We start from the raw sequence: 13,522 nt of genomic DNA, 5'->3' as shown, positions 1-13,522 counted from the left end.
GTAATAGATGGCGCATATCCCCCGAGATGGAGCCGATGGAAGACGTCAGGAAACATGAACCAACAGAAGATGATGTGAAGATCCATCGTGTGACTAATCACACTATTCGAGTTTCCGAAAGTGCATATGTGACCCGGACATTCGAAGCAGACTTCGTGAAGAATCCATTTGAACATGTGTAGTGTGTGCGAGAGACTGTGGTACCAAAAGGACTTGAATCGGCGCCCAACGCCTCTCATTGCTAAACATACATTGACCAAAAGCTCAGCCAGGGAAACGCACCTCTCGTTACGTATATACTGGCCATAGTGAACTAGAGTATATTCTAGTTCACTATAATTCTGGCAAAGCCGAGCTAAGCCACTGCAATTTTTTTCTTCTTGTTTCGATTAAACAGCACTTTACAAACTTTCTCATCACTTTCACTCGTTTATTCTGCTCATTCATGTCGAAACAAGTTCATTTCCGGTTTTTGACGTCACACACTGACGTCACATCCTGACGTGGACACAACTACGTCACGATCCGACGTCATCATAGATCACGTGACCGGAAGTGAGGTGTCTCGTGATCACTTTGGACCTGGCCTTTGCTCCGGTTGGCTATTTCGACGTCCTATTGACTTCATTAGCTCATAGTAATTCCACATGCGTCAACTTTTCCCTGGCGGCATTTTGCATCCTCTATCGACTACAACAATTCGATTTTTGCTATCGCCCCTCACTTCGACGCAATCATGCCGACAAAGTTGAGGTGACAAACTTCTCAAACACAGTCACTTAATGCTTACGCATAAAAGTAGAAAAAACAAGGAGGAAGTTAAGCAAGAGAAGAAAGAAGGCTACATAGAATAAAAAAGGAAGAAGGAAGAAGGAAAGAAAGGAGGAACGGAAGAGAGGCAGGAAAAAGAAAAAAGTAAAAAAGAAAAGCAGAGAGAGGGAAATTCAATAGAGAATGAACGAAATGAAGAATGAGAAGAGAGAAAAAAGAAAGCCGATATCAGCGAGAGTGACTTTTCGATTTCACTACTTATCAATGCGTGAGTCACTTGACGTGACTCGTGCATCATTGCTTCACAGAGGCGGCACAGTTTGCTCGTCTCCACTAGCGCGCGCATGAAACTTGTCGTTTTCATCGCGGCACTGTTATTTTCATCGGTTTTTCAGTTTCGGTCGCCTGTCAAAAATCTGCACACTGATTGATTGAGGAGAGCGGTGGATGCCTGTAGCAAAGCGTGGACACCCAGGAGATCTACATAGCGTGCTATTGATAGAACAATCGACGCACACTAGCTTTGGGATGCGACATGCAACTTCATAAATTGTGCTTATTTTTTTATCGAAAAATCGTCTTTATTCTGGACACCAAATCGTCCCGTCATTTCAAAAGGTCACAGACTTTTCAGAAGTAACGAAGGTCGCTTCAGCAAGGAAATTGCAAAACAAGGTAGACAATCATAAAACCTCAGCTTGAAAACTGTAACATATCCAGAAAGTGGGACAAATTCTGGAAGAAGAGTTTCTGAACAGTGTTTTCACACATCGTAGAAATGCACCCAGCTCCTCCCTGAGAGGGCTTTTAATTCTTTGCTTTTATTTCAAAAAGGCAAGTGATTTGCTTACTACGGCTGTCCTAATTACCCGTTGTTAGCGCACTACAAACTTCAGAAGAAAATGTTGTCCACAGATCGGAAGATTAGACAACTTATACCAGTATATTATTTGAAGCATCTTACAATATTCCACAGACGCCTCACGATCATTTTGAAAATAATACAGCGTATTCGTTTTCTATGGCAGTTTTTTTAAGGCGCTGCGAGCGCAGAAAAAAACTGTTCATAAAAATGTTTGCTATACATCGCGGGCTTGACTGGCTTTGAGCCCGAACACAGCTGCCGCGTTTTGACTATTTTCAGATTGTCCCGAGAGTGACGGAACAATGGCAATACCGTGTACACAGGACATGCAACTACAGCTTCCATGTTTTCATGTTCAAGAAAGTCGCATGTATGCACACTGAAAAGACGGAAAAATAATTTGCGCGTTCTGAATAAACGACCCGCTTTGTGATCGTATCAGAAAGTGCGAAGTAGCGAAGCGTGGTTCAGAAACTCGGTGGAGAAACAGGAAATCCCAAAGCGGGAGACCATCGACCTCATTAAGCCGCGAGCGGCAAAGCTCAGTGCTTTTCTAGGAACACGCGGTCGATTCAGCGAATCTGCTTCCAGGAAATTTCTAGAGAGAAGCTGCGAAGGCGTAGCGAGTTTTCGATAGTTTTTATTTACTACCAGAGAAATGCTTTTCTGAAGACAGTATTTTGTTTAACAACGGAAGGAAACCTCGAAATCTCGCAGTGGCGGCGACGCGGAGAGCTCAGTCTTTGGCAATACTTTCTTTTTGTATTTCGATTGCACTTTCTTTACGGATTTCATCTGCTCTACTCGTAATTTGAAGAAAGAAACAAAGGGAAAGACTGCAATGAAGGCAGCACCTACTGAGGTTAGCCAAATATACGCGCACCTTGACGCTTAACGCATTGAGGATTACGACACTTGAGGGAACCCAGGCATATATTCGATAGTAACTGGCAGATAAATGTTTGAAAGCCCACAGAACATTACTAAAACATGCGTCTGGCTATATCCGCTGGTTTAAAGAGATAGAAAAGTGCAAATATTTACCATTGGTGACATCACTAAGTCAGTGCAAATCCTTAAGGCGAAGCAGTCACATTAAATCACGTAATTTGTGATTGTTAGGCCCATCGATCAATATAGAACTCTCGCCCCATCCACCATTTGTTGCGTGGAATAACGTAAAAGGACTACGACGACTCTGACATAAAACCTCAACAGTGGCGTGGGTCTTTGTTAAACGAAATCATCATGGTCTTAGGCGCGCCAGCTGACCACCTGCCCTAGGGCCACGTTTTCTTTTTCCCAAAAAAGTATTTAACTTGATGCGCCCATGGTAACAATGGCATGAACACAATGCTGTGCGCCCTTAATAGGGCGTCGGTCACATGTCGACGGGCGAGCACAGGCCCGACCACATGATGTAAGCTGCATTAGAAAAACGATTGAAATAATGTTTCCATGAAAAACGAGAACGCCTTTATTTGCAGGCATTGTGGGGGCAGCTGAGTTCGACGAGGGGCAGAGCTCCTGCAGATAAAAGCTTATGTGCGTCGCTTGTTGTTGTTGTGGCTGTACAAAAAGAAGGAAAAGAAAATGCACGGCCCTGCTACTGGCTCTGTAGCTGAGCCACCTCCGCTGCCTCGTACAGACAGAAGAGAAAATAGAGAAGAAAGAAAACGAAAAGGAAGAGAAAGACGCGCGCCGAAACAACAGCCATCGTCCACCACCGAAGATGTGGCGGGTGCAATGACGGCCTACAACAGGTAAAAATTCGAACGAGGCTAGCCCTCACCACAAGCGGCAGTGACCTACCTGTCCCAGCCCCATCAGGGGAGTTTTTATGTGCGTCGGTGTTTGCGAAAGTTCTACGCTTCTGGTGCCAAACCTATAAGTCATCTGGCTCCGAACACGTGACCTTTAACTCACGCGCGATGCAGCAAACATCGTCGTCTTCATCAAGTTCCCACTACAAAACACTTTTGCACTGTGCGGTGAATATTGCCTTGATGATGTTCCGCCTGCGCCGCTTCTCATTTAACATCTGGAAATATGCCTTACCCACAAAGCTTCTTGGCGAGTGCGGGCGAGGTCCGTGAGCGTAATGTAGGGCGAATCCATCCGGAAGAGCTTACCGAGTGCAGGAGCGTTCTAAGAAGTGGCAGCAGCGACTGTGGCATCGGCCGATGACTGAGGTCCGTGAAACCTGTTAGAAGGATTGGAAGCAAAAGTTAGGAACGACCAAGGTGCCTACGTTATTGTTGTTCCTAACTATCACTTACCTGTGCTCTGCCTGAGTGAGGGAAAAACCTTTATCACGTGCCTGGGTTTCCGCCTTTATAGCCTGTTCTTCCGCTTTCACAAATAAGCACTTAACTGGCAGTCTGTGCCTGTGGTGCTGTGCTCTTTCATTTCCCTTCGTCGTTGTCTGGTAGCATAGTCGCCCCGCCGGAGTGGTGCAATTTAGAGCGAAAGCCTTTCTTGGCTCGTGCTCGCCATGTACAGAAAGTGTAGTCAGAAAACGTTCAACGTACTTACACTTAAAAAAAAAAAACATTGCTCTACACAGAATCGAACCATTAAAACCATCAGAAGGGAATCTAAGAATTGGCAACATTTTTACAATTACATTTGTCTGGGTGGAAAAGGAATTTTTTTATTCCTAACATAGATACTGCAGTTTCAGATTTCTTCTTCAGTTTAGGTCGCGTTATTTCATTTGTCGCGCGCTATGATTTATGCTGTATTCCCTTTTAAGCCGTATTGGCGTTTCGTATTCTGTACAGGGGAAACGGGGAATTTTATCGCTGCATACATTTTCAAGTGCTTTGGTTTGGTTTGGCAAAACTTTATTTCCCACAGTAGGGGTCATGGAGGACACTTGGCTAGGCGCCAGGTGTAGAGGGCAGCTCCCACGTCGGAACAGAGAGCCCAAAGCTCTCCGCCGCCGCGCGGGCCTCCTGGACAGCCCGAAGCTGATCATGTAGTGAAGCACTTTTTAAAACTTTGTCCCAACGTTCCTTGTTCTTGGCGTAGGCGTCGCTCGATGCACAACCACACAGCATATGGTTTAAGTCTACACGGTCACTGCACCGTTCACACACATGTTGTCCGTCGTAGTCTGGGTCGATGTGCTTCATGCGCCAGGGGTTGGGGTATGAGTTCGTTTGGAGCAAGCGTAACGTGACTGATTGGCTGCGGGTTAATTTCTTATCCGGGAGGGGAAATGCTCGACGGAAGCAAAAGGGGAAGTGCTTTGCCTAGTATAATATAGAATGCTGTAAGCTCCAGTTTTCTTGCTTTGTTTTGTTGCTTGCGTTTGCATTGGGTATGAATGTTACTTCTATTTTCTTCAGAATGAAGAGATATCCTGCTGCACAGCATGTATAAAATATTTTTAAAGAAAAGCATGTGTGCGCCGTACTTCTTGCATAAATTTTGTACAGATATTACCAGAATCCTTGTTAGTTAAATACTTTTTCAAATGCGCATATGTATAGTCACACACGTCACACCATTAAAATGATGCCTGTCGCAATTGCTACTGATTCACGGGTCTGCTACTGATTCTGTAGCTGAGCCGAATGATTGATTTATAGGGAGGGAAAGGCGCGGGAGCTGACTCACTTGCTTTCTGTGGACACCTCAACCGCGCCGTAAGGGAAGGAAGGAAGGTGGGAGTCAAAGTGGAAAAAGAGAAAGAGGAGCCGTAGTGGAGGGCTACGGAGAAATTTTGACCACCTGGGGATCTTTAACGCGCGCTGACATCGCACAGCACCCGGATGCCTCTTCGTTTCACCTCCATCAAACGCAGCCGCCGAGGTCGCGTTCGAAACGGGGTACTCCGGCCAACACCACCTAGAGGTTTTGCTCCGGCACAGTAGTCGGACATCTTACCACTACACCATCCCGGCGGGTCGGCTGGGCCACCTCCGCTGCCTCGTGCGGACAGAAGAGACCCTTATAAAAATGGGAACATCCTTTGAGTTCAATGTGAACTCAAAAAAGGCAGAAGGAAGCAACTTCCTCTGAACTGAGAATTGGCTACTGATTTTGAATTCACAGTGAATTAACTTTCTCTGACCATCCTGTGAATTTCCTGTGAATTTCCTTTGAGCTCCCAGTGAACAGACCATTGTCAGTTTGAGTTGAGTTCACAGGCAGTGGCCAATTATTGGTTCAAAGGAAGTTCGAAGGAATGATGACTATGGGATATTTGGTGGATGTTCGAAGGAAGTATGTTCAGACTGAAACATTTGTTTGTATGAGCTTATATTTATTTGAATAGATGTACTTCCTCTGTTCAGGCCTTGCAATTAGGCCTGCTTTCGAAGACCCTTTGACAAAAAATCGGATCACTGTCCACAATCCCAGTGCAAACATGCGCAACTGCCGGTGACCACCTTGGCCAGTACTCCATTGAGCAAGCAGGTGTAGGCTGAAAAAAGAAAAAAAAAACATTAGAAGCATGACTGCAATGAACAAGCTAGAGTCCATCCAGCCTTCCTTAGCTTTTGTAAATTAAATATACAGAGCACGGTCAGTGTGAGCGCCATGCAGGCACCGCAGCATTATGCATTAAGGCAAGCAATATGGCCCTGACCATCACTGAAAAGTCAGCTGTTTGGACAATATTTCAGAATGCTCTTGCATCACATGCACAGGCTATGAGCTCGAGGACTTACAGATAACAGCATCCGATTTTGGGCAGCCCAGTGCCTTTTTTGGAGCTTCTTCCTTGCGGGCATTGCAGACACGGCCATAGAGTGAGCTTTCTTCCAGTTCTTCGGGTGAGAACACAACCCGCACCAAGTTACACGCAAACTTTGTTGCTTGATTGCCCGCACTGAGTTTCATGCGGTCAATCAACTGCTGATTTACCATAATATTGCCGCCAATGTGCACCTGCAAGAACAAAAAGCAAATATTAGTACTATGACCAGTATCGTAACATACAACAATATTCCTTGATATGCAATAAGAAAATGAAGGGGCTTTACAAACAACAAAAAACTTAGACCAGCTTCAGAACATTCAAAGAAACCCCAAAACGCATAATTAAGGTCATTTGTTTGCAAGTAAAAATACACATTCAAGAAGCTGTACTTTAACATGTACAACAATGAAGGCATACGAAAACTATTGGATGTTTTTGACACCTTCCCGAGCGGTGTTTCGATCTAATTCTGAATGATGCCAAACATCTTTTAACATTTTTATTAGCATAACCTGACAATTGTGTACTATGCATTTAAGGTAACTAGCCAAAAAGAGGGCACATAATGCCCCGCAAAGGATTGAGCGCTAATAGTGCATTGCTATAGCAGAAGAAAAAACAAGAAATAAGAGATTTTTTAATGACCTAATTTATGCTTGCATTTCAACAATAAAAAAAAACAGATTTTAAGTCAGAAAATAAAAGGATTTACTCATCATTAACATTGCAAAGGCCATTAAAAGCCAGTTTAGACAGAGCACAGTACCCACACTGTCACCTCCTGTTTAAAAATACTAACATCCTTTTCGTACATCAGAAGCTCAACCAATTAAAAAAACTGCCAATGAAGGTTTAGTAAAAGCATGCACTCCCTGCTCTGTATGTGCTACTTTGAGGCAACATTTAGTTTCCAGCTCGTCCTTGTAAAGCTGCCCTCAAGCCATTTTGGACGAGTGTAGCTTGTCCTTGCAGGATAGATCCTCACCCTGAGAGTTTTAGGCGAGTACAGCGCTCCTCTGTGGCTTAGGACATGCGCCATTTGACAGATGGCACCACTGACCCGTTAACTGCTTTTTGTTCTACCGCTTGAAAGCCTTTTAAGCAGCCTTAATGAGAAAAATGGTGCCTGGTAGAGGCAATGCATGCACTGTTGGCTCGTCATCGCGGGAAAGAAGCTTTTCTTCGTTGCCATCCTCGCCATCCTAAGATGGCTCAGACACCAATTTTTGCATTGTTATGGGAAGCGAAGACGACAGTGATGACATGAGTAGTTCTTCCGACGAAGATGATGACAGCTCAGACGATACTATTGCGAGTTCTGTGTCAGTGGATGAAAATTGACAACATTTCGATGAAACTCCCTGGGCTTCCATTCTTGGTCGTCCCTTGTAAAACATTTCCAGTTACCTCGCTATATGTTACTCGACTAGATTGCTGCTTATTGGCGGGCAGTTGATTTTTCACGTAATGAGCAATAAACTTCACTGCGCTCATTTGACTTAGTTTATGGTTCAAATATTTTTGTCTCGGATACCTCTTTTTTTATTACACTACCAATAAAAACCAGCAGTAAAAATAAAAACTAAAGGGACACTTGAGCTCCGCCTTTAAGGGTATGATGCGACCAGTGTAGGCTACCATCCAACATATAAAGCCCTGCTTTAACCAAGCTGTATCAACATGTCTGCGTAACCTAGGTGTAGCAAGCCTGACTCAGCATTGAAGAGCACTGGAATGTTGATTCATATTTCACCTTCCCACCTCAAATGAACGACCGGAGTTAGCAGCTCCTCCTAACTTTTGGATATCATGTGGTCTCGTTAAGCCACACAAATCATCGAAGAATGTGTGTTCGGCCATGCCCCTTGCCAGCGCCATGCTCTTGATGTTTCACTCACAACACAGACAACAAATTTTCATGTAATGGGGCCTTTAACGATATCGTAATTTTAAGCAATTTTAGCTAGAAATCTCGAAATAATAGTGCTCAATGGGTTAAAGTGAAATTGAACTATTGTTGGATCAGCTTAAGAAGCCACCACTTCTTCTCAAAGGAGACCCTCCTGGCAATACCATGGTGGTTAATTGCCTTTGACTTGCCAGAGTGACATTGCAGGTGGCTGTCAGGTGCAAGTGGATTATCTGCACATTAGCTTGAATACCATGATGACTGGCCCAAGTCGCTAAAATGACTAATTAGAGGAGCACCAGCTGCGTCATTCGAGTTGTAGTGCAAAAAGATGGCCTTCCGAGATCGATAACCTAAGAAATTGCTGAATATTAGACAAGCTAATGGAAATCTCTTTTCTGATGAAAAGGGCTTTGCTATAGCCCAAGCGAAGTATGCTCAACAGGAAGCGTAAACAAAAGTAACCTTGCACTTCCGATCACTACAGCTTTCACAAAAACTCTTCCAAATCAATGTACACACGAATGAACAGTCACTAAAATGAAAGGAAGCAGTTGGGATTTTTTTTTCATGGTTGTTTTGACGAATTTAAGAAAATAGCACTCTGTCTTTTGTCGTTTCTATTAATTTGACATTCATTTAAAATATCATTATGCTACTAATTATGCAGTCTGTGAGCCCAGCCTCATAAAGAGCATCCCGGCCATGGCAGCCGCTTTTCGGTGGAGCCGAAACGCAAGGTGCCCGTGTGCTCTGTGTTGTCGGTGCACGTTAAAGAACCCCGGGTGGTCGAAATTTCCAGCGCCTTGCACTACAGTATCTCTCATAGCCTGAGTCGCTTTGGACATTAAACCCTAAGAGCCAACCAATCATAAAGAGCATTGCTTCTTGCCTATCTCTGAATTCAGTGACTGCTGACTTCATTCACATGGATAATGAGCTCCTCATTTCCCTATCCCTGCACACTTCTCAATGGAAGTGCATGACTTGTGGCAGTGCTATCATAAAGCTAAAACCAAGTTCTTGTGTGACCCTTAAAAAAGTTTCATCGAGAAAGGCAGTAATGAGGACAACCATGCAGACACTAGACTAAAGCAACTAACCTGAGCCTCGGTTGGCGGCACAATTGCTTGTGTTGTACACGCAGCATTATTAACGGATTCCGTCAGCTGATTGACCAGCTCAGCAACATCTGAAAAAAAAAAAGGAAAGCTGAAACAAAACATAGTATTTCATCACTAGCAGCAGCAGCCCATGTAACATTCACCACAGGAGAAAAGCCTTTTCTTTGCCCTTGACTGCATGACCAACCCTTTTCTGTCACCAAATGCGCCATTCAAAATTTAGCTGCTAGACACTGGCATCACTCACGCACTCAAGGCGCCCTATCAGCGGTACATAATCTAGGGGATGCTGATGGCAATTGATGAAGCCAATGCTGACATCCCGCTTCTGGTCTCTTTGTTCGCTGTGGAAATGCCTGGATTGAATTAACTGCAGAGGACGTTGTAACTACAGTGCAACTGACGGGTGCTGCTATTGCTTAGAATGAATTCATGGGTGCGGATGATGATGCCGAGATAGCTGTGAGCGCTTTAACAGAAGTTAGTCAGATCACATCCCTGAAACAGTTTGTCGGTAGCAATGGCTTTGAAGAGGTCAGCATGCAATATACATGTATGGCGGCAGCAATACGCCATACATTTGGACAAAGGCTGACACTCGAGTCTGTAGCTGATACTTGATAGCCATGCTTCACCTATCTCGTGTCTGTCTTTCGTGTCGACATTTGCTAACATGGTGTAGTGACCGAGTTAAGTTAGGCAGATTGCTGAGCCAGGTGCCGAGCTTGGACAAGCATAAATTTCCTGTTGTGAAAAAAAAAACACCACCTAAGTGACCAAAATGGCACAGGAAAATGAAGCGCATGCCATAAGGACTCCAAGGTCAAAGACAGGACGAGGCCACATATGATAATTTCATACAAATTTAGATTCTTTGGTGTCCCTCCTGCGTTCATTCTAGATGCTTTTCATCATTTGCAAGAGACTCTGAGGTTAAAATCTAAGGGAATCAAGGGTTCTATTCAGATATGCCATCCACAGTAATGCAAGAGCACCACAGACCTGCCGCAGCCATCTGGCTACAACTTATACCCCGTGAATGTGTTTGAACCTAATGCAGCTCTCCGGGTTCACTGGAGCGTTGTTGTCACCGACCACTCCAGAACAGAAAGAAACCCGATCCCACGCCTGTTTTTCAGCTTCGGCTTGAGCAGCACAAACCAGCACAGGTGCTCACCTTGAGTGGCATTTGTTTACCATGAATTTTTATGCAGCTATCACATACGACAACAGGCTCAATCTCAGATGCATGCCGATCCCAAGCAATGACATGTGACACGCAAGTCACTGTAACACAAACAAAGCATGCTTGCAGAGCAGGAGTGGCAGCAGTTCATCTGCTACGTGCACTGCAAGCATGGTGGTTGGTGGCGTCATGCAGCAGCGCCACGGTGTAGCTGAGCACTACTGTACACCACCTATAATGTGTTGCAAAGACAACTACAGGAAGAACACCAATCCTAATCCTCAGTGTAGGGGGAACCTTATTGCAGCAACATAATCTTACTGGTGCTTTTACTAGGACGTGCTACAGACCAAGAGGTCTTATTCATTTAAGAGTTAGCACTTGAATTTGTTATGCTTTACGTAGCATCTGGTGACACAGCAAATAATTTCAGTCTCATGGCAATGGAGATCAGCATTCCAATGGCTTCAGAAAAAAGCGATCACATACCAAGCATCTGACGTGCTTCATCTCTTGCGGCCTTATATTTCTTCATTCTTTTTTTTTTGCAGACTCCACTTCATCATCAAGCTCCAGGACTCTCTTTTTTGCATCTGTTGGCTTAGACATTTTGTCACAGCTGCAGTTTTCCTGCAAAACGACATGTGGCAAGGTCTATTCACTAAATTGTATTTGCACTCAAATGCATCAAACAAAAATGATTCAGTATAATGCATTGTGCAGATATCTGGTTCCACATATTGAGATTAGCAAAATAGTGACCAAATGAAGACCACTGACAAGAGAAACGTAGCATGGACACTGTTTAGGGTTCAAAGCAACACTCTTAAGAGGAACAATAGCCCTGGAGGAAACCTTGGCACATGAAAGGACACGGTAATGTTTAACTGCGAGCTGACACCATCCAGCATCACTACTGCTCAAGTGGGCAGAATGCCCACTTTTAGTGGACAAAACAATGGATGCATTTCCAGAAAAACAGTTTGAGCTCCCACGCATACCGTAAAACATAGCCACCCTGCTTTATGGTAGGTTCATGGTGTTTTATGTCCCAAAGCGACTTAAGCTATAGCTATGAGGGATGCCGTAGTGGTGGGCTCACCTGGGGTTTTTTAATGTGCAAATGACATCATACAGTACACAGTCAACTTGCATTTCACCTCCACTGAAATGCAACCATGAATGCTGGGATTGTACCCATGTACAGTCGTGAGCTTTATGAAAGGGAGCACGCGATCCCGTGGCAGACAACCTCGTCCTGAACTAGTGGCAAAGCGCAACGGCAGCATTGAAAATGAAGTGGAGAGAGTGGTGCTCTTCCACCTGTTGGCCGTACCCCATGCACTGGGAGCAACTTTTAGATCGGCAGCTAAAAATGATTGCAGCATTATGCTTTGAAGTAGGATGGACAGTTGGGCGAGTTGGTAGAATTGCATAGTCGGTGGAACAGCGCGAAAAGACGAAACACACTCTCTTCTTGTGTGCTTAGTCTTTTCGTGCTGTTCCACCCACTAAGCATTATGCTGTTGGTAACTGATATCACTGCTTGCCTTGCTACGCTCTGACCTAGCGACCCAGCGTAGTCTGGTAACTCAGGCAAAAGCGGCAGCCCAGGCCACTGCGGTCTGGGAATGGCGACTCCATGCACTGCACCCCCCCCTCCCACCCACACCCACACACACACTTCTTTTGTTTTCCTTTTTTTTTTCTTTTTGAAATAAAGCTTTCTCTCTCTGCGCGAAATCTGGAGAAAGGCTGGTAGCGAAGAAAGGAAGCATGTTTGATGCTTCAATAAAAAGAAACAAAGAAATGAACATCAAAATAAATGAATGCGACAAAACGTTGGGCGCTTTTATCTGCTTAAACTTCAGTCGCCTGCAGCTTTGAAAGCGTCCGTTTCGCTGCTACACTACCAGTTGTCTCGGAACGAGCACCCTGGGCATCTTTAAAACTTGTTCTAAATCAGCTTCAATAATCAAGCAGCTGCCATTCTCTATGCCGCACCGTACCGAGACAACGGTAAGAACAGGACTTTTATTTATTTTTTTTTTTTTTTACGGAGCCCAAATTGGAAGCCTACTTCTGTTATCACGAAACACCTAGAAATGCCATTTGTTGTGTAAACAGGGAGAATCAGGTCCACGTAACGACAGCAGGCGCGTTTATTCTACTTCTTATTTCCGCAAATTCTGTTCATTAGGCTTTTTTTTTTATTATTTCACGTAATTCCCGGAATCAACTGTCTGTCTACCCCGTGCACCATGTGCACTACTGTCACCTGCCGGTTAACACAATGCGGTCGTAATGCAGGCATGTAAACGATTTCGCGACACGACTCACCGCGAGTAGCAAAGGAAGGTGTTTTCACCGGTGAACATTATTACGAAAACGAAAAGAGACAAGAGACGTTTGACTACTTACCCTCTCCGAGGCTGAACGCAGGAGAGTACGACCCCTCCTTCCATTGGACATGTAGCACTCCTTGCTTCAGAATAATCTTCCAGTATTTTGGATTATCGACCAGTTTCGCCTGCAGTTCTTTTGATTGTAGGTTTCTTACGGGGTATGCGTACCACTTCTGAGCGGTCGCCCATTTAACCAAGACGTGATCGGCCATTTGCACTACTCACGCTGTGAAAACACGACGAACACAACGAACGCGAACAATCAACTTCCTACAGTCATGAAATACATAGTGAAGTATGCCGCCGGCTGTTCTCACGAAAACGATAGCGCTAGAGTCTCAAGCGCCATTTCGAACGAATCAAAATTTTAAATTCACTTTTGCAAATTTAACAAACTTTTAAAATAAAAATTATGATTAAAAACAACCTTAAGAGTTTGTTTTTTTACTGATGATATGTGATGCGTAACAAACGCAAATAATTTAAGCAAATTATTGTCACTAGCAACAGCAGCGCTTCTCTTTTTGAAGCGGAATTCTTGTGGTGCG

At 44.3% G+C, this 13,522-nt stretch overlaps 1 protein-coding gene across 1 annotated transcript; it reads right to left on the bottom strand.

Annotated features, from left to right (window-relative positions):
* Positions 1-5,888: 5,888 nt before the first annotated feature.
* On the bottom strand, positions 5,889-13,307 carry LOC146176334 (uncharacterized). Its single transcript, XM_084582687.1, has 5 exons — positions 12,991-13,307; positions 11,059-11,199; positions 9,363-9,451; positions 6,319-6,538; positions 5,889-6,071 (listed from the first exon to the last, which is right to left on the bottom strand). Exons 2-5 carry the CDS (start codon positions 11,102-11,104, stop codon positions 5,989-5,991), a joined length of 438 nt encoding a protein of 145 aa, XP_084438813.1. The 5' UTR covers positions 11,105-11,199; positions 12,991-13,307; the 3' UTR covers positions 5,889-5,988.
* Positions 13,308-13,522: the final 215 nt, after the last annotated feature.

This window comes from Amblyomma maculatum, chromosome 10 (genome assembly GCF_055883805.1).
Source record: "Amblyomma maculatum isolate TAMU_Amacu chromosome 10, ASM5588380v1, whole genome shotgun sequence".
NCBI lineage: Eukaryota > Metazoa > Arthropoda > Arachnida > Ixodida > Ixodidae > Amblyomma > Amblyomma maculatum.
This window is presented reverse-complemented; position numbering and strand designations above follow the sequence as displayed.

Bases quoted from the DNA above. Each gene is read 5' to 3' on its own strand.
- LOC146176334 (XM_084582687.1), bottom strand. From the start codon at position 11,104: ATGAAGAAATATAAGGCCGCAAGAGATGAAGCACGTCAGATGCTTG. The intron at 6,539-9,362 runs GTTAGTTGCTTT...TTGTTCTTGCAG, and splicing joins TGCCGCCAACCGAGGCTCAG to GTGCACATTGGCGGCAATAT. The intron at 6,072-6,318 runs GTAAGTCCTCGA...TTCTTTTTTCAG, and splicing joins AAAATCGGATGCTGTTATCT to CCTACACCTGCTTGCTCAAT.